The sequence below is a fragment of the Polyodon spathula genome, chromosome 3 (assembly GCF_017654505.1).
Source record: "Polyodon spathula isolate WHYD16114869_AA chromosome 3, ASM1765450v1, whole genome shotgun sequence".
Lineage (NCBI taxonomy): Eukaryota > Metazoa > Chordata > Actinopteri > Acipenseriformes > Polyodontidae > Polyodon > Polyodon spathula.
In genome coordinates this window covers 90,105,925-90,132,957 of record NC_054536.1, presented here as the reverse complement: position 1 = coordinate 90,132,957, position 27,033 = coordinate 90,105,925, and the positions used below count along the sequence as shown (strand labels likewise).

The 27,033-nt window shown below is 39.6% G+C and overlaps 1 protein-coding gene across 5 annotated transcripts in view; it reads left to right on the top strand.

Annotated features, from left to right (window-relative positions):
* Positions 1-27,033, top strand: part of LOC121313618 (oxysterol-binding protein-related protein 3-like) — a 71,429-nt gene that overhangs the window by 11,128 nt on the left and 33,268 nt on the right. For 4 of the 5 annotated variants that reach the window (XM_041246343.1, XM_041246346.1, XM_041246344.1 and 1 more), the window contains 9 exons: positions 16,359-16,601; positions 18,800-18,916; positions 20,273-20,326; positions 20,904-21,017; positions 21,982-22,155; positions 23,495-23,621; positions 24,084-24,187; positions 24,401-24,493; positions 24,649-24,808. In XM_041246343.1, coding sequence (XP_041102277.1) covers positions 16,506-16,601; positions 18,800-18,916; positions 20,273-20,326; positions 20,904-21,017; positions 21,982-22,155; positions 23,495-23,621; positions 24,084-24,187; positions 24,401-24,493; positions 24,649-24,808 — 1,039 coding nt within the window. In that variant the 5' untranslated portion in view covers positions 16,359-16,505. The remainder of the gene's footprint in view (positions 1-16,358; positions 16,602-18,799; positions 18,917-20,272; positions 20,327-20,903; positions 21,018-21,981; positions 22,156-23,494; positions 23,622-24,083; positions 24,188-24,400; positions 24,494-24,648; positions 24,809-27,033) is intronic. The other variant, XM_041246345.1, reaches the window with a different exon arrangement.

Here is a 27,033-nt window from a genome sequence, read left to right as displayed (position 1 = left end):
TCTAATGACATAACAAGAAACAATAATGGTAACAGCCAATACACTCGGGTTTGCGTATTGCTTTGCTTAATCCACCGGTTGGCCTTGAATTAATAGTCCCGATTTTGTTAACGCCCACACGTAACACAATCACAAATCCAGAGTGAGTGCCATAGTGCTTGTGGTGCAAATTCAGTTAATTGTGACATAAGTGGTGTGTTGTCCAGGTTTTGTGCTGGCCTTTAGCGACAGCTCCGGATCATGTTAGCTGTCTAATAAAAGCAGTTTTTTGACATGACAAACCAAACACTCATGATTACAATACGGGTCTCCTTCCGGTTTAGCATAAACCATAAAAAAGGAACAGATCACCTCGCTACATCCCCTTATATATCGTCAATCACGACCCCTTGGTTAACAAGTGCAAGCTCCTCCAATCCATGACTGCCACATCGTTTCCCTTCTGGGTCAGTGATTTAGTGTACTGTAGCTCCGCCCCCTTTCTAAATGGCTGACTTCATATCTAACCCTGGGAATGAATTGTCTGGCCATCCAGTCCAGGGCACTCTCTCTGTTCCCTTTACACAGCACCCTCACAGGTTGGGAGGGAGATTTATCACCAAGAATCATCTGTCTGTCACACAACCCCATTAATTTACACAACTCAGCCTAGAAGTGGCAAGTAACATCTTGTACACTCTCCAATCATTTTTTAATTTTTCAAATTGCTTCCCACCATTCTTGTCTTCATATTCAGGTGTGTTTTTTATATGTACATCGAGTGAAGCTGGCAAAATAATAAACTGTGTTAGAAATGTTTTGGATAGATTAATTTGCTACAAGGTAACAGTTGTGGGTACCAGCACTGGTATTTCCATTTACTGGATCCGAGAATGACCCGAGCCCCAGTGCATTATTTGTCAGTTTTGTGATGAACTAAACTCTTAAACCTGCAAAATTGAGACTCCATTTATCTACAAAGCATCCTGAATGTGAAAAAAAAATGTAAGCAAAAGAAACAGGAGCTTTGCCATCAGCAAATTGTGTCTTTCTGATCGGGTTCAGTTTGACTTTGCAAGTGACTGGATCAGCAGTGTTTTTTAATAATGTTTTTATTTATTTATTTTTATTGAAAACCCAGACTTCTTGGTCATGTTTCCTGTCAATTCCCATGCAGGCTACACTTAGCGATCCTTGGCATTTCAATGTTCCATTCCCTAGCTACTGCATTCAGTATACTCCCAATTGACTATTGAGACGAAGGGAACCAACAAAGCATAAGATGCTTGATACCATACAAACTCAAGCTGTGCAGCAAAATTGCTATGCATATTAGTTCTTTGCTGAATTTCAATATCATACATAATTCATATATGTTTTCAGTGTGTAAAACACCATTGCTCAGCCTATCTGGAGGGCTGCCTATCGGAGAATTGTATTTTGCATATCAACTCCCAAAGATGTAGAACTATTTCCATCATGCAGAAGTATGAAGATAGAATCTGATAACCTGCCTTTCTCTGGTTTTAAAGATCATATGTGGGGAATTGCTTACAGCCTGCTGCCAATGCTTCTCTGCCAGTCCACATTAATAATCAGATACATGCAAATAGATTTATTCTGTCCTGTGATCGCTGTGTGCTGCTGATTAAGTTTAAACCACACCTGTTTTATTGTGTTTGAGCTTTGTGATTTATTCTTTTTTTTTTTTTTATTGTTTTCCAGGCCCCCCTTGTAAATGAGGCTTTGGTCTCAATGACAGCTGAAATAATATCTTATTAGTCATCATGACATTAAATTATAGCTTTGACTTTTGAGATTGATTCCAGACTCCCATTGGCACTTTTTCATAAAACAAGTAAACTACATTGTGCAACTAAAAAGCAGCTTGAATCTTGCTCTGACAATCTGTTTGTATGCGTTTGTTGCACCTCAGCATAGCTTGTTGTAATCAGTAGCATAGAGCAGTGGAAACTTCTTACATTAAACTTTTAATGGGCATCTAGGGATTGAAGGGCTTCTAAATTACATGTTATGAATAATTTGTGTTGGTTTTTGTTTGCCTACTTGGATAATGTGTCTTTTAGGAAGATGCTTTATAATTATTATTATTGGCTTGGTTGCATCCCTGTTTATATGCAGTATTCTATTTGCAGGTTAACTCTTGAATAAATGATTAGGGTTCCATTCCTAGCTCTTTAATTTGTCTCCGGGGGCTGTTTTTACAAAACTTTTTAATTTAGATCAAAGTGATCCGGATTTTGTAATCCTATATTTTGTGATCAGGATTACTTTTATCTGGATCATTTTGATCCGTTTTTTCAGAAAATGTCACTGCTGGAATACATGTATCCAGATAACAAATAATCATGATTACGAAATCCAGTTTTTTGAAGTAGGCCAGTTAATTTTATTTCACTTTTAATGTTTAGTGCACATAACGCATGCAAATAGTGGTTATTTTATTTATGCTTACTTGGCAGAAATTAAATAACTAAATCTAAACTGAATAAAAATAAAACTTTTGAAAAAAAGATGCGTGTTTTTAGACATCTTCCTTGTCTGTCGGGAGTCCATCTCTCAGACCAGCTTTAAGGAGGAGTATGTGAAGGTGTATGCGTATGCTTTTTTTTATTAAAGCTATAGGCTAGGCTACCATTAAATACGTGTTTTCCTTTTTGCTTGCATGGATACAAAACTTAAATATGTAAATATAATATTCTAACACTCTATTTCGACATATAGCCTGTGTTTGCTATGACAAAATATCGCTGTTCTATTGATCATTTAAGTGCTAACTCCACTGCTGCAGTAGGATACAATAATCCTGGTATTTTGGATCAGAGTAATTCTGATCTCTTTAAATTCTGAAAAACCCAATTGCACAATACCTAATCCAGATCTAACGAGGAAATGTGATTACGGCAGTTTTGAAAAACCGGCCCCTGGACTCGCTGTTCTAGTATCACGGCTTCATTTGGATGCTGTGGAGAGAGCGTTAACTCTTAGCGGTCCTATCTCGGACCAGGTCTGACATTCAGATTTTTCCCTTTCCAGTCCAATGTTGGACCCTGTCCGACGTCATCAAAAAGATGTAAAGCACAGGTCTGTAGCTTTTTTTTCTTCAGAAAAAGCTGAGAAAAACACTCAATGGCCGAGTGAGACTTGGCCGAATGAAGCCGAGAAAAAGGGGCGTGTGAGCAATAGAGCAAGCAGCTGCACCACAGAGATAATGATGGACACAAAAAAAAAGAGATAGCTGCTTCTGCATCTAGCACTCAAAGAATATTGATGTTATAGTAATAAAATAATGACTTGGATCGCATTATTGAGGAGTTTGGTGATAAAACGAGTAATCAGGAGACTATATCAGTATGCACGTCCCTATAAAGAGGTATGTGAAAAATACAGCGAACAGTACTGATGTCATTTTGCTATGCAGTGCGTTTTAAACCTTTTAAACAGCGTGTGTGAAAATAAATTGGACCTGACACGCCTGACAAGCACTGAATAAATGGACTGCAAAGGGTTAATCCTGATTTGAAGGCTATATCCTTGTGTTAAGTTCCAGATAATTGTCCTGACATAGCTGGAGTTCCTGATCTTAACTAAATGTAAATGTGCAGTACTGGATCTTTGACAAAAGCAACTGTGCTCTTCCTGTGATATAGTGCTACTGTACACTAACATACTATTGTTCGATGTTTGAGCTCAGTTTTCTGGTGGTTGCATAGCATTAGTGGTTGCATTTTGTTTCAGGAAAATGCAATTGCCCATGCTTTTGAAATGATTCTCTATTTGAAATTCAGAACCATTCTGTAATTGGCTCTGTATTTTGTAACCCCACAGCATGTCAATATAAATAATTCACAGGCAGTTGCCGTTTGGTAAAATATTGTATTAATGCATCTAATGCATTTTTTTTGTTCTTTTTAACCAAGCAGATCAATTAATAGCAAGTCAGTCCCAATATTGCCTTGGTACAGCATGGTCAATTTGATATAGTATCTTTTAACAGTGTGTGCGCGCATGGGAAGTATTTTGGTCTCCACACAAATCTATGCTCAGGAATTTATAGTGGGATAAGAACATAAACACAATCTTTATACAATGATATCAAAAATACAACTGACTAATGTGATTTACAAAAATATTTTATTTATATATATATATATATATATATATATATATATATATATATATATATATATATATATATATATAATCTTGCATGACTAAGCAGCCTTGGGCAAAACACTCTGATATACTATATGGAAAACAGTGTCTGTATCTGACTGCGGTAGGGCCAGAGTAAGGGCTAAATATGTAAAAAGTTGGAAAAATTAATGTTTTAAGAACCATTATACACAGCTGTAACAATTACTGTTCACTCAATTGATGTTTTGAGATGCAGCTTTTATTAGGGAGCGCCCCTAAATCTCACCTTGTGTAGAAAGATACAAGGTATTAATGCTTCTGACAGGGTAGCTGTGTGGGTGTGTGCTTTCACTGCTGAGTGACAGGCAGATGGAGGTTGAAGCTGATATACGTCCTGCAGGCGAACAGGATTTATTTACACATGAACACACTGAACAGCTCTCGTGACTACCAGCAATGGTAGCGCACTGAGTACATACAACACAGTGTACGAAAACTTTGGTGGGATTTATTCTTTGAACTAATCTTCTCTATTCAATAATAAACAATCTCTGGCTATTGGCAGTTTTGACTTGCTTACTCACTCTTCAGTATCCAGTGGTGGTTCTGGTTCTCTCTTACACATACACACACACACAGACATTGTGAATTTCAGCTTCTTTAGCCCAGTTGCCTTTGGTTTTGCAGCAACCCTGTGGTGAATAAATGGAACCTTTGTATACCTGAACCCTGCTGGAACACACCTACCTGCTGATTAGATTCCACACCAGGTAATCGCACACAGCAGGTATGCTCTCCCAGGAGCGTCAGCTACTTCATTAATTAATTACAATAAATACACACTATTTACAATATACATTTACACAAAAACCCCTCTTCATGCACAGGGCTCCTGCCCTGCCACAGTGCTGTGTACACTTATGTTCGTGTTAGGTAATTTACACCAGAGCAAACTGCACAGGTGTGACAGTGATGACGTGTGTGGTGACGTCAGACCAGGAAGTCATTGCAGCACAACACAGCAGACGGGGGTTTAAACTGAGACGCTATGGTGCTCAGCTTTGTATTAACAAAAACAAACAGGTTTACAAAACACTTTCAAAGCAAAAGGGGCACGTTGGCCAAAAGAACAAACAATAAACAGTAACAAGTATTGTGCTTGTTTATAAGCCAGCATGCTTAGCCATTGTTTTCTTCTTTTATAAATAATTTTACCTCCTAACTCTCCACTACCATTCTCCACTCTGAACACTCTTCTTCAAGCAACCGAACTGCTGCTCTTTTATATTGGTGACTGAGGGATCAACTAGCTCTCAGTTATTTTGTGCACGGGTTTGCTATGGATGTGTGACTGTCAGCTAATTCTACACTTAGTAGCTGATCAGTCATGCATTCCCACACTGTATTTAAAATACAGTACCAGTTAAAAGTTTGTGTACAATTGATGGAAACTAGTTTTTTTTTTCATAATTGACAATGTTTTATGTCATACGTTTCTGTAAATACTTGAAAATGAAAACACACATTACAATATACAAAACAAAACATAAGGAGTATCAAAGCAATGAAAATTGTCTCTAAATCTTGGATTCCTCAAAATAGCCACCCTTTGCCTTAATAACAGCCTAACAAACACAAGGTATTCGGTTAACAAGTTTCAGCAGGAAATCGCCCGACAGCTCTTCATTCCCAGAGATGTAGGGCACTTGTGGGTAGCTTTGCTTTGACTCCTGTCCAGTTCGTCCCATTCAAGTTCTATGGGATTGAGGTCTGGAGACTGGGCAGGCCAGGTCATTAGATTGAGTTGTCCTTCACTTTCCTTCTTTGCCAGATAGTTCTTGCACAACTTTGAGGTGTGTTTCTGGTCATTATCTCGTTGAAGAATGAAGGACTGCCCAACTAGCCGTAATCCTGATGGAATGGCATGCCTTTGAAGTATGCTATGAGCCATGCTGGTTGAGCTTGCCATGGACTTGGTAAAGATCACCAACTCTGTCGCCAGCAAAGCAACCCCAAACCATGACACTGCCTCCTCCATGCTTGACAGTGGGAACAACACATGCAGAACTCATGCGCTCGCCCTCTCTGCGTTTTACAAATACTCGGCCGTTGGACCCAGATATTTCAAATTGACTCATCTGTCCGTAAGGCCGACTTCCACTCCTCAAATGTCCAGTTTCTGTGTTTTTTGGCCGAGGCAAGTCTCTTCCTCTTATTCTGCACTCTTAACAATGGTTTCTTTGCAGCAATTGTTCCAGTTAGGCCAGCTTCACACAATCTCCTCTGAACAGTTGATGTTGAAACATCTGTACTTCTAGTAGCATTTAGCTGAGCTTGTATTTCAGGGGCAGTTAATCGGCAATGAACTTGTTCTTTGATTCTGAGGTCACCCTTGGCCTGCCTGACCTTGTTTGGTCCTCATGAGTGCCAGTTTCTTCAAATCGTTTGGTCTTGGCCACAGCAGTTACAGACACTTGCAAATTTCTTGCGATTTGGCTTAAAATTGACCTTCATTTCTTAAAGTAATTACAGACTTTTTTTTCTTTGCTTAACTGAGCGTATTTCGCCATTTTCTGCTCCCTTACATTCAGGAATGACAAACTTGTGCCTATGCTACCTATATTTATAGTAATCATGGACCCTCGCCTGTTAACAATAATTGGTGACAAAAGGTTAATTAGGTAACATGCTAGTTAACTCAGAGAACATCTAACAGACTCTTTTATACTTAGGCCAGTCTTCTAACACTGTGTTATACACATTTCAGACTTTTAACTGACTTGGGCTTCAGACTGAAATCCCCTTGCTTTGGGTGACCATTTCATTGAAATTGACAAGATTTACATTTTCATGTAAAAATGTAATTTTTTAATGCAATTCACTTATGATTATCAGCTTATGTAAGTACACATCATATAATGAAATAAGTGTTTATAGACAAGTTTATACAGTTAAAAGCATAGATAATCATGAAAAACCTGGTTTCAAGCAGGTCGTACTCAAACTTTTGACTGGTACTGTATAAACAACAAAACAATAACATGATGGATGGCACCTTGCTTGTCTTGCAACACAATAATAATACAATATTAAACACTGGCTTTTTGCCGTCATACTGTACATAAATCATAACAATAATAGCAGTAAACAAATGTACAGAAAGGGATGGGGATGGGGACCCTGCTACACTCCTTTTCGTTGGGGGGGGGGGGGGGGGGGGGGGGAACTAAGCTAAACTTTCAATTGTAAGCACAGCTAGCTTTAGCATTCCTGTAACCATTTTGCATTAGTGCAATACACGTGGGTGACATTGCTGAAAGCAAATGAAAACTGTTAAATTGAACTAAAGTAAATGTGGAAAACAGGACGTAGTACATTGTAAAACAACACACAGTGCTGGTTCTTTGTATATTACATAACCAGAAATAAGAGACCAACATAAAACAAAGACAAAACGTTGTTCGCTATACAGAACATTTTCCATGCAGATTTGGGCCAGTATTGGAAAGTGTGCTGCATTTCACAGGGATGCATCTGCATCCCTCGATTCCAACTCTCTTCCAAATCTGAAGCAGCAACTGTGACTTTAGCTGGTAGAGGTCACTGTTTGGCAGCGTTGGACTGTTTATTTCTTGCTGCCAAAAACATTTTAAATCAGGGGTCAAGAGCAGCGCTGTTATTTTAAATATATTAATACCACACATCAGACAAAGCTGTTTTTGCACTTGACATTTGGGCAAATTTGTGCATATTGATTCTTCCTCAGAGCTAGCAAACAAGCTGCGGTAATGATCCAGGAAGTACAACCGTAACAGAGATCCTGAAGTAGTACCAGCTGTCCTGATTCAAATTGCTTTTACCTTTGTTAAAGGATTACCCATAATCAGAATATAACCATTTTTACAAATCTGAGGTGCTTTTCTGTATGTTGTACTGAATACTGCGCTATGTTAGTGCTGTGACAAATATCCAAATCCATGTCTGTGAAGCTGAGCTTGTATGTTTTTAACATATCCTATTCCGCTAAATGAACCATTCCCTTGACTTTTAATAAGATACAATTATGAGTGTTGATTATAAAATTAGCCGAAACTTTTGATTAACACATTACAAAATAATGTGCCTTCTCCTGGTTTTGGCAGTGAGCAAAGGCATTGTTCAAAACTGCATTTGTTCCTGATCTTGAAAACTCTTTTGTTTTGTTTTTGTTTTTCAGAACCTAAATGAAAGATTAAACTGATTATTGGGTGTGCATTTTTCTGCTCTGAAGGGATATCCCCTGACTCACTGTTATGCTCTACTTGATCTTGTGGTTCAGTGTTTCCCTTGGTTACTTCTCATCTTATGAAGAATGTAAATGTAATGCATGAATCAGTTGGAAACAAAATAATGAAGCCAGCCCTCAGAAAAAATGCATTAATCTGTTTATGCGCAAATAATGTAGGGAGGCACATTGTGAGGCAAGAAGTAGAACCATGTGACATTTTGAGTGAAGGACTGTGTCATATGTAAGGCCTAAGGTAGTTAGTTTTTACTTCCAGTTTCTGTTGTGCTATACATTACAGTAGGTAGAATCAAACATAATGCAGTGGGTTTGGGATTGGTCGTGGGTACTCTGCTAATCTGAGCACCTATAGTATAGCCTGGTGTCCCATGTCTCTAAGGAATTGCAGATGTCCAAGAAGACAACTGTTAATCGATCAATGTTGAGTCAGACAGGACTGCTGATTAATAGGGGAATAGATGGCTGTCAAGGATGTTGACATCTGACAAGGTATGTGTCAGCAGCTGTGGTTTTCTCTCGGCATACACATCAGTGTAAAGACAATGCGGATGTCTGATTCACCGCAGACTCTCCGAGTGTTAAAAGGGCTGACGCTACTGCAGGCATCCCCAGAACTGAACTGTCAAGTAAGCGCTTTCTGCACGGATCCCGGGGTCCTGTTTTGCTTTCTCCTCACAACTTTGTTATGACAAAGATACACTATCTGCCTGACAAGATCCAGACAGAATCCAGAATCTAATGCATCTGCACGTCAAGATCCAGCATAATCCAGCATGACGATTTTGATAGGGCTGTACCCGTCATAAGTATTGTACAGTAATACGCCAGCCAGTTTTCAATAAGTACTTGTGAAACGATATTTGCCTATATTGCAGTACGAGTTCTTTTAATAGATTTTGACATATGCAATGTATTTTATTTTGTACTGACTCATGTCATGGAATTTCCTTTTTCAGCATACTGTAAAATGCTTGTGAATAGTACAGTCTACGATTAAAATATTATGCTGGTGATTTCATTCTTCCTCAAAGCTAGCAAATAAGCTGTAGCTGTTTCTACTACAGATTCCAGAATCTGAAATACTGTAACTTTTTTTTCTTGTACAGCACTGCTGAAAATGTTTTCTAACTTCCTGGAAATTTTTATTTATGTATTTGAACATTTTCTATGAATTATTACTGTGTGGTTCACCAAGACTGTCATGCGTTTAGTACTTTTTCTGGTCAGCATCTTGCTGCAATGATGTGTCTTTATGAGTGAGTAAACCTTCACCCTAGTTCCTCCAAGCTATCGGTGGGTTACAGTAATCATTTTGAGAGCTACAGTACAGCATGTAGTAATGAATTGTCTTTAAATTTACATGCTAAATACATGAGGGTTTTTTTGCACAAAATAGACGTATTTCAATCTGAATCATAATTCTCAAATGGAAACCTAATTACCCCTCATTGTAAATGTAGCCAAAATCTGCTAGATTTAAAAAAAAAAAAGTTTTTAACCTACAGTTGTGTTGGAATTGTGTTCCGTTTAAACTGCAGCACTGACTTGAGATGAATTTAGTTTAAGCAATATCTCTCCTAAAAGCAGAAGACCTCAAATAAAGTTTGAAGTGGGTAATTTTATTATATTTTTTAATCTTGTTAATTCAGCATTGGGATGCCAGATGTGAGCTTGGATCTACTCAGGATAGATCAATAGTCATTGGAAAGCAATTCTTAAAAGGTTTAATATCAAAGAATTGAGTATTCCTTGGCTGTTGCTATTGGTAGACTGCTGTGCAGATTATGCTACATGTGTACAGGTGTGTGTGTGTGAGTATATAGAGATACTGAATCTCTTTACTTACGGTAAGTCTCTGTATAGGACTGTAATGTGACACTGATCAGTACCCTGTTTCTGTCCTGTAATGGAAGTGGGCCCTGTTTCCACCAAGTATTGCAGCTGGAATGGAAATTAATGGAAGCACAAAGAGGCTAGGTGACCTGCAAAGGCTGTCCCAGGGAGTCGTGTCTGAGTTTGGACTGAAATCAAGATTCCACCTGCTCCTGCTCTTTGTGGCATTAGGCCACACAGTGAAATGAGAAATCTTTTTTCATCTTAATTAACATTGTGTGTCATTAATTATGACCGGTGACATCTTCACATGAAAGCAGGCTTCCAGCAGGGTTGAAAGGGGTGACCTTACTTTCCCTCACCATATCTCTGAATCAGCCCTGACTCCTTGCAGTTTGCATGCCCACAGAGTAGCTGTGTCTCTTTCCCCTGCTGTGACTCACCACAGCAATTCCCCACACTGCTCAGAACTGGAGGTTCAGTGGGCGTCCTCTCATCCCACGACCCAGATGGTTTCCTGTTTTACACCCAGGAACTAGAGAGTGAATGTCAGCGTGTTACAGGCCTTTTGAGGCCAAAAGCCAGCCCTGCAGGTGTCTGCTCTGAGTTCACTAGGCGTCTGGCTGTGGGAGCGCCAGAGCCAATACAAGGCTCCCTCCAGAATCCCCAAGAAAGACCCGTGCCTTCACATAGCCAGCCATGTTTTCCCAGGTCAGCCACTCAAGGACCTTTGATGTGAATGTCTTTAGTCTCTGGGACAGAATAAATGAAAGTATTGAGACCAATTTGGTGGATTTATTATTATTATTGTTTTTGTTTTGTCTTTTATAAGTGACAGATATTATAGGTTAACTTAAAACTAGGAGTAATTATAATTTCTGATAAAGTACTAATAAACACATTTAATTTGCACTGGCGCTATTTGTGTGTATGATGTTATCAGTTGCTATAGGAACATAAACAAAACCCCTGCATGACAACCATTAAACAATGATTTCTTGAGGCACTAAAATGTTAACACTGCTTGCAGGACTGTACCGGCAAGCTACCATATTCCACACTGGAATGGATAGCTGGAGCACATGTCACCCAGGGTTGTATGTATACTTAGAGAACTGCTCATCCAATTGTAATGAAAGGGCATTGTTGTGAGAATTTGGGTATAAGAGATGGTTCCTGCCTGTTTGTCTTTACCTGTGCCACCCTTGCATATATCAAGAGAAGGACTTTTTTGACTGGGATAAATGTTAGCAAATTCTGTAGTACAAGTTATAGATCATAATCTTGTATGGTGCATATTAAAACATAGTATTCCTGGATAATAAATGATAAATGTAACACGGTAATATGCAGCAGTAGACTACCACAAATAAAACTGAAGTGGAAATGCATATTTAGTAGGTATCGGTATAGCCATTGCACATAACAGAATAGAATATTTGACGTGCTTGTTTTGAATAAATAATCTTTGGTAACCATGCATACAGTGACTGGTAGTTGTGCTGTTTGCAGTGCTTTACAAATTCCCATTTGTTTCCTCTCTGATGTAGAATCCAGTATGTACTGTGTATTTTTTATTTAGAAATCAATATTTCCAATATGTAAATCACAGCAAACAGACAGATGGATTGCTTTTGGCTTTTAAATAAATTTGTTTCAGTGGGGAAATCAGCCTGTTTTAAATGACGTTTTGAAATTGGAAATGCAGAAATACAATTTTACCAGCCAGGGTCATTGGTAGACTTAAAGGGATTAAGACCTGCAAGCACATATTCTAACTGCTATTATTATTATTATTATTATTATTATTATTATTATTATAATAATAATAACATTAAAATGACCGAAACATCTACCCCACTAGTTATTATCAGATCTATGCATATAATCATTTGCAACATTATTTGGTGTCTTAGACCAAACACTTGTCTTTTATTATTATTTTATTCAATAACTGTTCCTACCAGAAGTTTGATTATATTAAATATGGGCCTTCTATATAGTTGTGTGTCTAGCAATCGTGTGAAATTTCAGCACAGTACAAAACAATAAACAAAATGATGAGCGTATACTGTATAGCTTGTGCAATGTATGTTTGTAACACTCAGTTCGCTTTTATCGTGCATTCTAGTGGCCTGCACATTTACACAACACAGACCGGAAACTCCTCAAAACAAATGCTGTCGGGTAGCAATATGCATTCAGTGCTGAAGTGCTTTTGTTCCTGGGAGGTAGTACAGTTGGTTACTCTTTGTTTTTTGTTTTTTTTTGTGGTAAACAATAAAGAGAAATGTAATTAGCCTTGTAGCATAAAGCTACTCTTTTTTAGCATTACCATGAATTATTAAATAACTGAGTTCTACACTGTACACATTTAGAATAATAACCCCACATTGATTATGTTGATATTCACCATATATTAAAAGGACTATTAATTATATATGTTACACCCAGTCAGGATTCGATCAATCTGTTTAAAGTGATCAAAGAACGAAATGAAAGGTTATTTTGGTCTTTTCAGCAAATTATTTTGCTCAAGTTGTGAACTTTGAAAAATACTGTAATGCCTGACTAAGTGGGTTCTGACAGGTCAGAAACAAGAATAACCAGACAGAAATAAATAATAATAATCCCTCTTTGACACTTGACACTGTGCAGTGTCACTTTTAAAAATGTGTGGTTTTTTTGGGGGGGTTTTTTGGTGTTTTTTCCTAGGCATTATCATACTTTCATGTTATGTTCTGAATTAAGTAAGAACATACATTACAAATGCATTTCCCAGCTCAGTAGTAAAGTCATCAAATCTGAGTATTCTAAAATTATTTGCAGCTTTGCTCTCATTTGCAGCACAGCCAAATTCGACAACTTTTTGAGTCATCGTTGATCAGTTTCAACCTGGAAAAACCGCGCTCAGCAGAAGCACCTGTTGCTGGACTGGTCTGTCGTCTCATCTGTTTTCATTGGAGTCGTACCTGTGAGGTGCCGACATGATGATCTGCAGCTACAGCGTCAGGCGTGCAAGTCATTTAGAATTGGTGCTGAACTGTTTTGAAAGCTTAGCACCAGAGAGCATTACTGGTGCTAAATTATCACCCATCCCTCAATTGGTTTAGTGTTTTGTGTTACAGTAAATATTTTTAACAAAATGTACCCCGTATCTAATCACACCGTTATTTGTAATATTTTGTAGAAAGGAAATCTCTCATCCATGGCAAGACTCATAGCAGCCTGTAATATTACAATTTATTTTCTTACAGGAAAAAATAGTTTATTTTAGATGTGGGTATTATTATTATTATTCAATTCAGAAATAGGGTATTTTACTTGGTAAAAAATACAAAATCAAATTCACAAAATGATGACCTGTATTAGAAACAATTGTGCTATATAGTTATATAATCACTACACAGCACAATTGCTATAGAATTAAGAAGCCTAAAACGGCAGACATGAATAGCCCTATTGTTTGACATAATAACGAAAACAATAGCTCTGGCAACTGCGACTCCTTATTTTACAATGTACTTTTACCTGTTAAGTTTACTTTTGCCCACATACCTTTTTGACTTCCTGAACAAAGATGTAATTGATAAAAGTGTGTTGCGACATATTTGCTACCACTTTCCCACACAACATGAACCTTCTCTTCTGTGTATGTGGATGAGTGTGGGTGGGTCATGTGAGCAGTCCAGACCCAATGAGAAACTATCAGCATCTATGGTTGCTAAGGAATAAAAAAAAAATAAGTAAATAAAAAAAAATGTAAACTTGCGAATTGGTGCCAGATTTTAATGTTGCTGGCGCTATATTGACCCAGTAATATATATATATATATATATATATATATATATATCTATATATCTATATATATATATATATATATATGTATATATTATATTGAATAATAAAATTTTTTTTTTTATTTGAAAGTAAAAATATATGAAAGCATGATGACCTTAATGTACAAAAACTTCACTAATATACAGTTGAACAAGAACTGTTGAGTATTTATTTTCCTTTCATACAGTATTAAATGATAGTGTTTATATGATAGTGAAAAAGAAAGAAATACATCGATAGGTAAAGAAAGGCTGTAAAGGTGCTCTAGAGATCCTGCAGCAGTGGCCAGGTGGTACAGACCATCATCGTTGACACTCGCTAGGACGCTTGCTTCTAGGTGCCACCCTGCTTCTGTCAACATCTGCAACGCGTACAAGAAAGTTTTCCCAACCTCCACTGCTTTAAATTTCTGAAGCCTACGATATTGCTTATTTGTCATAGCCAATTTGTCTTTATGAGCTACGAGAGCCTCTTTCACTTCAACTAACTGTCCTTAATCTAGAGAAAACACTTGTCACTCCACTGTTCAATCAGCGCTGATATAATGCACTCCACTGTTCAATCAGCGCTGATATAATGCACTCCACTGTTCAATCAGCGCTGATATAATGTTACCAAAACAGTTTTTTATTACTGCAAGGTCCACACATTTTTCATTGGCGCCGCCATTTTTAAACTACCAGCTATTACCTGCTATTCACAGATTCAGCAGCGTCTTCAGAATCAGTTTGGGAACTATGCATTTGCTCAAAGCACATTTCGCAATTTTGATTATATCGCTTTATTCAAAGACCGAAGAAGCTCTCTTCTCTTCTGTTTTGTTCTTTGCTTGTTTTGGTATTTTACATTTTGCAATTTGAGCAACATAATTTGCTCAAAGACCGAAATAACCTTTTGTTTAGTTCTTTTGATAATTTGTAAATGCTCAAATTGTAAAATGGTTATTTTTGTCAGTGATTGACTGAATCCTGACTGAGTGTAACATATATACTAATTACTGAATCACTACCTCAAATCGATTTAATTTTGTAAATGCAATATAATTAGGTATTGATTAAACTTTGGGTGATTAGTCTAATGATATTGGTTAATGCCAAATTTCGGCTAAATAATACATGCACTCCAACACAATTCAGATAGTGTAGTCATGTAAAATGTATGTTAAACTCAAAGTTTGATTTTTTTTCTAACCAAATGTTGGCGAGTGCCTTTTGTACACTAGGTGGTTACAGTACACTCGACACTGATAAGCATCTCAAATTATAGATACAGTTCAGCCATGACAGTTAAGACATCTACTTGACTTAATCGGTGGTGATGTCTTGTGCATCATTCCAGGGAGTCCTGTGTCATCATCATGACAATTACTTTCATCAGCCACCTTCTACAGCAGCACAAAGCAGTTAACAAATAAGATTTGTCTGGCGGCTCCTGTAAGAAGTGCTTCAGGGTAGCTGGTGATGAACACAAAGGACGTGCAGGATTCTCCCCTACCCACACGTTCAGGTTGTACTATGATGGAAGAACATTATATGTGGACCTGATTAGGAAGCTGATCCTCCTGTGCTCCATTGTCCACAGGTCTCTCCAGCCAATCTTACACTGTTCCACATTCTGCCATCTCATACATTCGCCCTGCTTAGCCTGGGACACAGTCTTGACACACCTCATCCTCTCTTCTTGCTGTATGCACATATTTGAGACCAATGCCTCCTCTTCCCTATTATACATATTGCTCTATGATGTCACTGATAGAAGAGCAGCCTTAGCATCATCTGCCTTATCTCATAGCACTGTAGAGTGCTACTCTGCTAAGGCATCCTGGAACTTCTAGCTATTTCCTAATACCAACTGCATTAGTCAATCATATTTAAACCAATTACCATACTGGCATTCTTCTAGGATAGCTCAATTTTCTTTTAAAAATGTACAAATAATATGCCTAATATTTAATTCCAGTATTGATTGCTACAAACTGTAATGTTCTATATTTGTAAAGCATGTGTGAACCGGGTGGCTTGGTAAGAACGTCAGACCAGGAAATATACACACCAGTACTGCTGGATGAAGCGCTGCTGTAAATAAAATAAAAACAAAAGGCACAATGGCCCAAACAAACAGACGCATTTCATTTCCCCTGCAAACCTGGTTAGGTGGTTTTTGTTTGTGCTAACGGATCACAAGTTGCTAGTTCTGACGTACTGCTTGTTGTTGGGAAAGGGGATTGCTCTAATTCTTTATTTTTTATTCTGTATACTTGTAGGGATTGGAACGGACAGAAAAAGGATGCACTCCCTGTATGACGCATAACTGAGGAGACGTGCGCTTTGGAACCTTCTATAGCTGCTGAACACCATTTCTCAAATGTTTTTTTAAGCTCTAGTGAGCAGAAAGTCTTTCACCAACAGCTATGAACAGTGACAACAGGAATGTCACAATGCCTCAGAAAGTTTCCTCTCCTTCAAGAAGCAACAGCAGCTGCTCTTCTAAACAAGAAAGCCGCCAGGTACATTTCTTATTTTGTTTTGTCTTGTGCTCGTGTACGTTTTTAACCGGGAACTGCATATTAGTACAATGTGTTTGCGTCATGGAAATGAGGATGGCATTCATTACTGCGAACTCACTGCGAGTCAGAAGTATGGAGCGGTATGGCTTGTCAAAATGAGCTGGCAGTCCTAATAGTTTTTTCTCTGCCGGCAGCATCCATAATTATTCATATCATCAATATATAATTGTAACATCACACTTGAAGCTAAATAATATACTAATTAAAATATGTAGACAACCTAATCAGATTTGCTATACAACTGTTCTACTGTGTGTAAACCCTGATAGACTGATGGGGTGAGCTAGCTTGGCAGAGAAAACTGTGATCCAATTTGGGTTCTCAGAGCAAGCAAGCAAAATGAACGCATCCTTGTAAAAGTGAACCAGGGTTATACCCTTGCGGTATCCTTATAATAAAGCATATTTTGCATCTGTGGACATAGTCTTAGCAATCACCCAACCAGAAAAAGATATTTTTAGAAACCTGTAACATCTCTCAGGTTGCATGAACTATTTTAAGCTTTCCCCCATCCTATTCTGTGTCCTAATTCTACCACAGGCTACATAGAAAATGAGGCTGATGTGAAATGCTTGTTGGATTTTTCTGTGTTGGGATTGTGCTTATAAAGACAGTGGTGTGAATTAAGGGAAAGTGTCTTGGATACAAAAGCTGCTGAGAGCAATATACTGTACTTTCCGTTCTTCAGTATCTTAATTGGTGTTGTTTTGATATTGCTTCAAACCATAAGAAGGTTATACATAGCGTTTATCTGGTTCGCTTATTATGTTAGTGTTGCAGTTGTTATATTGAATTGCAGTAGTGTGGTTCCCAATATACAAAGGTACATTTTTCATGACGAATAAAGTAAACATACTGGCACAGACCCAGTAAGTAATTCCTTGGCTTCAGGAAGGAGCAGTTCAATTATGTTTAATATCAAATCAATGGGAAGCCACAGACTTGTAAATGTATTGGAATACATCACCACATGAATCTTATTGCCGCTGGTCTATAATGTTGATGACATTCCATTAAAACCAAAACGGAGGTGGCACATTTAGAAATGGAGGAGCCTTGAGAAATGTAAATGCAGTGGTTCATCGTTAGGAAGTCTGTTTTTGGCAATCGTCTTTTTTTAGTTGTGCTTTTTTCCATTTTCCATATTCTGTAGCGTGGCTGTTTTGATGACATGATTGCTTTATTTATATGAAGTGAGCTCTTCAGTCCCACGAGGCTGGAATGATAAACAGAATGTTGCCAGGCTGTATCTGTCAAGGGTTTGTGTTATACAATATAATTCTGTTCACAGCGAAAACAACATGTTGGCAGAGTAACGAATGTTAGTGATTTTTGACTTAACTTCAACTGCTTCCTATTTAAAATTGACAACAACAAAAGCGAAACTCGACCAGGCTGCCATACATTTGGTGGTGGGTTTGAAAAGCATATCACACCTATAGAGAGATGTATAAAAATAGCAAGCTTATTCACCACTCCTGGGGGTCTTGGTGCTTGGGAGTGGGGCATATAATTATGGCTTCTAGTTTGCTGGTTTTAATTTTGATCACGTGATGTCCCTTTTAAACGTATTTTTGTGCCGATTCGCTTTCTTAATCAAACACTAATTACCAAAGGAAGTTGTTTCATTTTACCTGCTTATCAATTTGAATGTGCATTTCATTCTGGCTCAAATCGCTGAATTCAGTTTATTAATTTCCACTGTGTTAGTTTCTAGTAATGTGTCGCTAATTTAAACAATCTGCTATTCAGTTAAGACTTAACAACTATTAATTAAGGTTTTAAAGTGAGATGGAAAATAAATAAAAACCGAAAACTAGAAGCCCTACATATAACCATCACTCTCCAACTACGGTGACATCTCACTATGTATGTATTTGATTTAGATACAAGAAAACAAAAACAACAATGTAAAACATATTTCCTCAGAGGGTTTGGTAGAAGTAATTTGACAGTTGGATATATTTTGGACTGCTCACGGTGGCCTTAATACTGAGTACAGGGGTGGCTTTGTATTCCCGTCAGTAGGAGAAATTTCAGACTTAATTGCGAGGTGGTGTTTTTTTTCTGAGGTAGCCTTAAAGTAAAGTTTTACTATATATCTGACTGAACTGCTGGTTTGTTTTCGGTGTGAGCAGGACAGCTGGGAGATTGTGGAAGGCCTGCGTGGGGGTGGAGGTAATATCCAGGAGCCGCAGAAACAGAAAGGCTTCCTCCTAAAGAGAAGAAAATGGCCCTTGAAAGGATGGCATAAGGTAAGAATCCTTTTTCAGCTTTGCTGGAAGAGGGTGGTGATTGGTTGGGCAGTATGCTGTATTGTGTCTATTACTAAGACCTGAATAGATTTCACAATATACCACAAAGCAGTCCAACATTCCTCATAACACACTGCTAGGGTTATGACATTTAGTTGTGCTTTCAAAGTACATTGTACAATGTATCATTTAAGTTCTCCTGTTCTTGGACTGTTCAGTAAGATCTAGATGTATCATATTGGTGGTCTCCAATGCTGCTGGGCTAATGGAAGCTATACCTGGTTTTCATGTTCTAAATGCTACAGTGCTGGTAAGGGCATGCTTTCAGAAGTTCTCTCGGTGCAGCCTACAAACAGCAAAGGGTCTCTTCTTGTCCTCCATTTCAGTGATGTGGAGTTTTGTATAATGTTGACCCATATACAATTGGATACTAAAATGAGAACGCCAAGGTTTAATTTGCTGACAAAGCCTGATCAAGTTGTCGGAAATAACTGTTTCACACGGCATGGTTAATAGTCAGCTTGTCATTACTGTGGAGGGTGGGAGTGGAACAGTACAGGTGAAGGCACAGACTCATACGTGGTAAGATTTTAGGACTACTGTTAAGGACTAGCTGGAAACTATCTCGAGGAAGGGTTCAATTGTCAAGATAACATTAAAGGAACATATTCTAGTATTCCGTTTCTTGTTTTATATCTTAGTATGTATGTTTGGCATATTTTATATATGTCAATATTAGCGATGCTTTCTAACCTTTTCATCAAAAAAGGAAGCGTATTTGTGTTGCCCTTTGCTATGAAGGCCATTGATAAAGCATTGTGTGCGAGTGTCTGTGTAACACAAATATGCTTCCCCTCCTGGACAAGGAGTCTTTTCTTCTGAAATAGTCAGTGAGAAAATGATAAAGAACTCCTAGTAGGACATTAAATAGGTAAGAAGTGAAATATTAGGGAACTGTAAATGGTGTAACGTATGGCTTTAAACACAGCAGAACGCAGCGCTGACACAGGGACACACTCCCAGAACAAACCTTTAAAACAAATTAAGTTTTTTGATATGATTAGGCACTGTACTTTAAATTGTACTGTGCAAAGCAGGCGGGTTAATGAGCATGAGAGAAGCATTATCCCAGTGGAGGGTGAATAATCAGACACCTGAATCTGAATCCCAGATGACTCATCAGACTTTCCAGGTGCTAATTCTAGCACCTGTTCCAGCCCACGTCCCCCAGCAAAGGTCACTACACTAAGGAATTAAAAATAGATGAAATGATAAGGAGTAAGGCACTTATTTTCACTCTTCTAGGAATACAGTGTTTTCCATTTCAGAGGATTCCTCATTCTTTTTCTTCTGCAGAGATACTTCTTTTTAGAAAAAGGCATCCTGAAGTATGCCAAATCTGAAGCTGACGTAAGTACGGGCATTTTATGCATATTCACTTTTTAATGTGGACTGGTCACACTTATTATTATTTTGTTTGTTTAGAAACACCACTGTTATATTAGAAGTATAACGTAGGGGTATCCCCATGGGTCGTAGTAGTGCTAACTAAAATGCTAAAACTCTTCTGTAGATCTGTTATAAGTAAACATTGAAGGTTGATCCCTGTACTGTGTAAAATATTGCATCTTCAGTGCCAAGGGCTCAAAAAATGAAAAGGATGTTCAGAGGGTCCTGTGCTCTCCCCTTATCCTTAGGGTTCATGGTCTCTCACTCTCCCAGCAGCTTTTAAAACGTACCAAATGACAAAACAAACAATTGCTGTAAAAATATGTTGTTTTTGTCATTTTCTGCAATGTTATTACTAAAATGATTAAATGCCATTATCATAGTGTTTTGTGTTGAATAATATTGTAAGTAATGCAGTTGATGTGGCCCTCACAGTTTGTCTGCTTCGACTCTGCAAACAGACTGTGACAGCACCCTCTACAATAACAGTAACCTTGCTCTGTTTTATTTGTTTGTTTGCTCCACCACACCACCACAGATTGACAAGGGAAAGTTACATGGTTGCATTGATGTCGGCTTGTCTGTCATGGCAATAAAAGAAAAGGCTAAATGCATAGATTTGGATGCAGAGGAACATATATACCACCTTAAGGTAATGAGCATTATTGATTGTAAAAGAGACGCCTGTTATATAATGTGGCTGAAGGATTGTGGCAGGGCAGAAGCCGTGCGTGTGAGTGTTAGTGAACACGTGGGAGTGTGGCTGGAGCAGTACATTGAATAGCCACAGGTGTATAAAAAGGGGAATCACAGGTGTTTTTCAGACTTAATGTTGGTGATAGAGGTGAAGGGGGTTATTGCTGTGCAGTGTACTGTTAGTGTTTAGGGGAGTTTTTGTGATGCTGTGTGTTTCGTTGTAAGTGGTAGTTCGGCCTGAAACCACAAGGCATCTAAAGGGTGTATTAGTTTTGTTTAAATGTTTGTTTTGGCCACCGTGACTGTTTATTTATTTTGTCCCTGTGTTTTTTGTTTGTTTTATTATTTGTTATTATTAAATGTGCGCAACAGCTAGTAAACTGTTGCTTCTGTGTTCCGAGTCTCTCTCCTTGCCTGTAACGTCTTGGCCATGATGCTGCCCTGGCACAAGGATATTTTTTTAATTGCTTCATTACTCTTTAACTAACATGAAGTGTTTAATTTACCAAGCGCTCCTTGTATTATTCATCTCTTCATTCTTTAAGTGCAGGGCATGTACTGATATTCTAGCAGTCTTCAGATCCTCTTGCAAACACATCGTGTTGAATGCTTTTTGGAAATGGAAAGTAAAGTACAGTCCCTTTTGGTTGCCAATTTTAATTCAGGTGTATTTACATTATACTGTAGCTGGACATTTTTAACCAGTTTTACAGTTTCTGTATTTGTTTGTTTGTTCTTTGTTTGTGAGTCTATGGGTACACATATACTCCAATATAATGTGTATTGTTTTTAGATCTATCCAGAAAAAACCTAAATCCTCACAAATACAGTACAGAGAATTGGTAAAGCAGCTGTAGCATTTTGTTATGTGTGTCATGGTTTTTTTTACCTCCTAGTCTGACTGTGTGTACTATATTTAGATAAAATCCCAGGAACTTTTTGATGAATGGGTTTCCAAACTTCGCCATCACAGACTGTACCGGCAGAATGAAATCACAATGTTTCCCCTTGACAAAAACAACCACTTCTTTTCACACTTCCCCCCTGATGAGCCTCCTAACCCATCCAATTCTTCCTCTTCTTCCTTGAGAAAGGTAACTAAAAAAATGTATTTCTTTATCGAGTATAGACAGGAAATACAGTTGGTTAATATATGAATCATAGCTTGTGACTGCTGTTCCTACTTTATTGCACTAGCCTGTATTGTACACTAAGACGTCTTGCTGCTTTAGGGAGAATTAGAGAATGTTTAAAATAGATTTTTTGTTTTTGTTTTTTTACAAAATAGTACCCATTACTAAATCATTGGTTTGTAATTGTTTTAGTTTTTAATTGTGTAAAAACAGTAATGTACCACTGACTCAGAATCTAGTTCTGTGTGATACCAAACCATTTATTCAGCTCCAAAGTCATTTCTTACAAGATACAACTGCTACAGTACATAAGCTTAAAAATGAACCTATATTTTCCACTGTTTGTAAATTGCTCACTCCAATGTAAATGTATGCAATGAGGTGGGAGTTTTGTCGTACTCTTGAAAATTGGTCCCACTGACCTTCATACAGGTGTATTGCTATTCTGCATTTGGTCTGTCCTTTACAAGACTAATGTAAATTGTTACACAAATTGCACCCTTGAGGTGTATTCTTGTATAAACAGTAGAAGGGCATTTCAGTGCAAGTCGGCCTTTGACAGAAAGAGGAGCGATAGTAGGTTCTGGGTTGGCAGATGCTGCTTTATCCTGGGCTGTGCAAATGACTGGCTTCATGGGCCATTCTGGAGATCAGTTTGCTGTAGACTTCTAGCCTCATCTTGAGAGTTAGTGGTGGAAATCACTGAAACATGTCCACTTGTTAGTCTTAAGCAATTTAACACGTTATAGTTCTGTTTCTGTTGTTGTGTCCAATCATTACATAACTATCTGTTCATTGTTTTCTGTTAATTTAGTTATGGCTATTCATTCTATCCTGAATTCCCAGATATAAAAAGACAATAGATAATGTAGAGATGAAAAGAGGCCTCACAAAAGCAGGGTCGGGTGTCCCCTTGTTAAAAAGAACACAGAGATTTATTTGATGTAAACTAGGTTATTATACATGGGCAGGTACATGTCTTTTATGATCAAACTGTTAATTAGCGTGCTGTAAAAAAGCATTTGTGATTTTATTTATTAATTATGGAATTCAGTCATTTGCATATCTGTCTGTTTTAAGAAAGTACAGTAGAATATTAAGTCACGTACAGAAGACTGTACGCCTGATTTTTCTGTGTGCCCTGATTGCTGGTTTTGGCATAATCTGAGTGGCACCTGATTTGTGATAAGTGGGGTCTATGAAACCAGCCAATAATGATCGGTAATGCTAAAGCAAACTATTTAAAAAAAAAAAAAAAAGTTAATTGTAATTTTGAATGATTTTATTTTGTACTGAACAGAGAGCCACTATTGCCAAACAAGCCTCCATCCACACTGGAGGCAACTTCCCATTATCCTTCAACAGCAGCCAAGGCAAAGTGTCCGCTTGCTTGCAGTCCTCTGAAGATATGGACAAGTGCTCCACAGGTAGTAGTAGATACAGGCTGTGTCTGAGCTGGCACCAGGTGTTCCATGTATTCCTCTTGGATGGGTGAATCCACATGTTTATACGCATAGTTTAGATGGCATAGCAGAAATTGTGAGGCAAAAAAAAACAAACAGTAACAAACAGTTTACCTCGTGACTGTGCCCTTGCGAGCCATATCCTAAATCCACATATTAAACATTTTGAAAACAAGAAACAAATTGTAATATAAATGTATCCTTTAGACTTAAACTTCCCAACAGCAGCAGTTTGTATATTTGCCGTACTAATCTATTTTTAATAGTAATCGGAAAGAGAGAAATATTCCTCATTACAGAAAAATGACTGTTCAGTTTACAATAGTCAAAGCAGTAATGTTTTTGAGTATTGTGTTCTTCATGTTTCTTAACTGATTGCAACTTGCTGTGCTGGAGTTGAAGCCTTGTTTTTGTTTCCCTTTCCAGAGCTTACCTTGTGTCAGTCCCATTTATTGGAGCTCAGCCACCTGTTGCAAAGCATGGAAGTTCTCCACAGAACACACTCTGCACCAGCTATCAGTGTCCTTCAGGTACAATGCAAACCCACTTTTTTACCCCCCCCCCCCCCCCCCCCCCCCCCCCCCCCCCCCCCCCCCCCTTTTTTTATTTAAATAAGCACACCAGGCTTGTTCATTCATACTCAACACAAGAACAGTGTGGATTGTTAGTGAGTTAGGTTTGTTGCTAGGACGTCATCTAGTATAGAATGACCCGTTTCTACAAAACAATGTGTATTTTTTCAGGCTTCTACCTTTGAAAGCCCCAAAAAGGAAAAAAGAACTCAGAAAAGGTGGCGTACCAAGGGTTATGGCAAAGATGCTAAAACAACATTACAGGTAAAATTAACAAACAAACCAAAAACAAACAGAAAATAAGCTTGGCAGCACCCACTTCCTTGTTAAGTAGATCTCAGATTAGATGTTTCATGCTGCTCTGAATGTTTTGAATTGATGTTTTGACTTCACACACTCGTATGTCTTTCTTGTTGTAGGTCCCCAGCTGCACATCACCTGGTTCGATAAGGCTGCATGCCTCCAATCCCAATCTGTCTACTGTAGGTCATTCGAATGACAAAAGCTATTCTGAAAACACAGTCTCCCCTTCAGATCCTTCTAAACTCCTGGAGGACTTCTATCACGTGGCAAACAACTGTAAGAAACTTTAAATAAGAGGTTTTAAATTTGGTATCAAGCTGTATTATTTCATTCTCATCTAGCTTGATTTATGGAAATTGTACAACAGGAATAAGCCAATTTGTTACTCTACCTTGGCCTAAAATGTACAGTTACCCTAGATAATCTTGTTGAGTGAAAAAACTATTTATTTGAATTTCGATTCTTGGAACCCCAGGGGATGAACAGAGACAGCGGCACACAAAGGGTAGAGCAGACTGTCTGCTGCACGGGGGTGCCCACTCCTCCTACTTTTTGTCGTCTGCAATTTAACAGTTGCTTACTATACCAAATCGTAAATCATGAATGTGATAGGACTAGTCAGAGGACCTAATACGGACCCTGTGGTACACCGATGGTTTACACACCCATTCATGAGGTTTTTCCTCTAAGCGATCTTTCGTTGTCTGACACGTTAACCACGCCCTGACTCCAGGTACAGGGGTGCCCTAAGCCACGGCGTGCAGTTGGGAGAAGGAAGCGTGTGCGGACTTTGTCAAAAGGCGGTCGGAATCGTATAACCCATGTCATAGCGTGGCAATGAGCCATTAGCGATGTGCAAGTCCGCACAAAAATCAAGCAGTTGTTGGGCAACGATCGCCCGTTCCAAAACCCAGGGTGACTGCGCCCGGACCCGGGACCAGGAGGAAAGGTGCCAGGGGTGCGCGGATGAAGTCCATAAGGGGGCATGATAAAAAGTCCGGCTTCTGGCGGGGTACCTGGTTCAGTGGGGTGCCGGGTGGGGGGGAGAGCGTAGGAACGGTGGGCAAAGTGTCCAGTCGGCGACCACCCCGGGCTAAGAGACGGAGCTGCAGGAGCTTGGGGTGAGGTTGAAAGGGACTCTTTCTTGTCTTTTACTCCTGGAGACTCACCGCCCAGGGGATGGGGGATGTGAAGAGCGCCAGGCCCGTGTACACTGCTCGGCCCAGGTATGCTAAAGGGGGGTGAAACGGACAGAACTGATGCAGTGGGGTGTGGTCATTCTTCCGGTAAAAAACGTGGGAAAAGTAAGCAGTGAACAGATGGGGGCTGAGGGTTGTGGCGCGCCTCGAACGAGGGGGGGGCCAGGGGAGCGCGTAACCATGGAATCTCCGCGGGGGGGGAGACGGTGCGCGGGCGGGGTGGTATGGGAAAAACAGGGGGGGGAAGGGGGGGAGCGCCCGTGAGCAATGGGGCCAGTTTCTAGGTCGCGCGGGGCCGGCGACGCGGGGGGACGGGCAGTGGTCGGGCGGGGACGCGGGCGGCGACGGGCGGGGGGGCCGGGGGGAAGGCGCGGGAAAGGGCGGGGGGCGGCGGGGAAGAGGGTGGGGGAATCGACGATAAACCGTGGGGCAAGGGAGGGTTACATGGTAGATGTGGCTACTGAGGGAGGAAGGTTGTGCGCCTCAGGACTAAACGGGGGGGGGGAAACAGCCGCCAAGGCATGCCGGGACGTGCACGGGGGGGGGGAGCGGTTGCTCCCGCGCATAGACGTACAACTAGTGGGCACGATCCAAATCGAATGTTAGAGAAGCGCTGCAGGCCGTGAGGCAGGGGCGCCAGATGACTACATGACTATAAGTGCATCCTGCGCGCACCCCCGTTGTCACCCCAGGTTCGTTAGAGATAAAGCAAGACCCCAGCCACAGAGCGTCGCACAGGCGGACTCACACGACAATTTCGAAGCACGCCAAGGGTGAGTGCACAGAGAGGTGTGGGCGGCAAACCGTGGCACTAATAACGGGCTAAATGACGCAAGCAGCCCGCTAGTATTAGTGCCGTTTCGAGAAGTAGATATATTGGTCTGAAACTCTCATATTGAGGGCGAGGGGCAGTTTTGCTAGCAACGCGGATACACCGATAGCGTCGGCGGGTTTGCGGGAAGTAGTTGAAGAAACACCCCAGACGAACGACGTCTTACGGCGCGCGGCGTCACGGAACCTAGCTGCTAGGGACCAAAAAGAAAATAATTGTAGACAGGACCAACAAAGAGATAGTTACAGGCCCTTAGCCAATAGCTAATAAGCGCGCGCACTCAATACTGAGTTGAAACCGAGCACGAGCGCATACATATACCGAAGACCCAGGGCAGATGAGCGGCAAGCCGACCAAGAATAGGGCAGTGTGTGCTGACGACACGGCGTGTAGGGCAGAATATGAGAGAAGGTAGACCACCGACATTGGGCGGGGGTTTAGCCCCCTGCGGGGGTGGGGGGGAGGGCCCC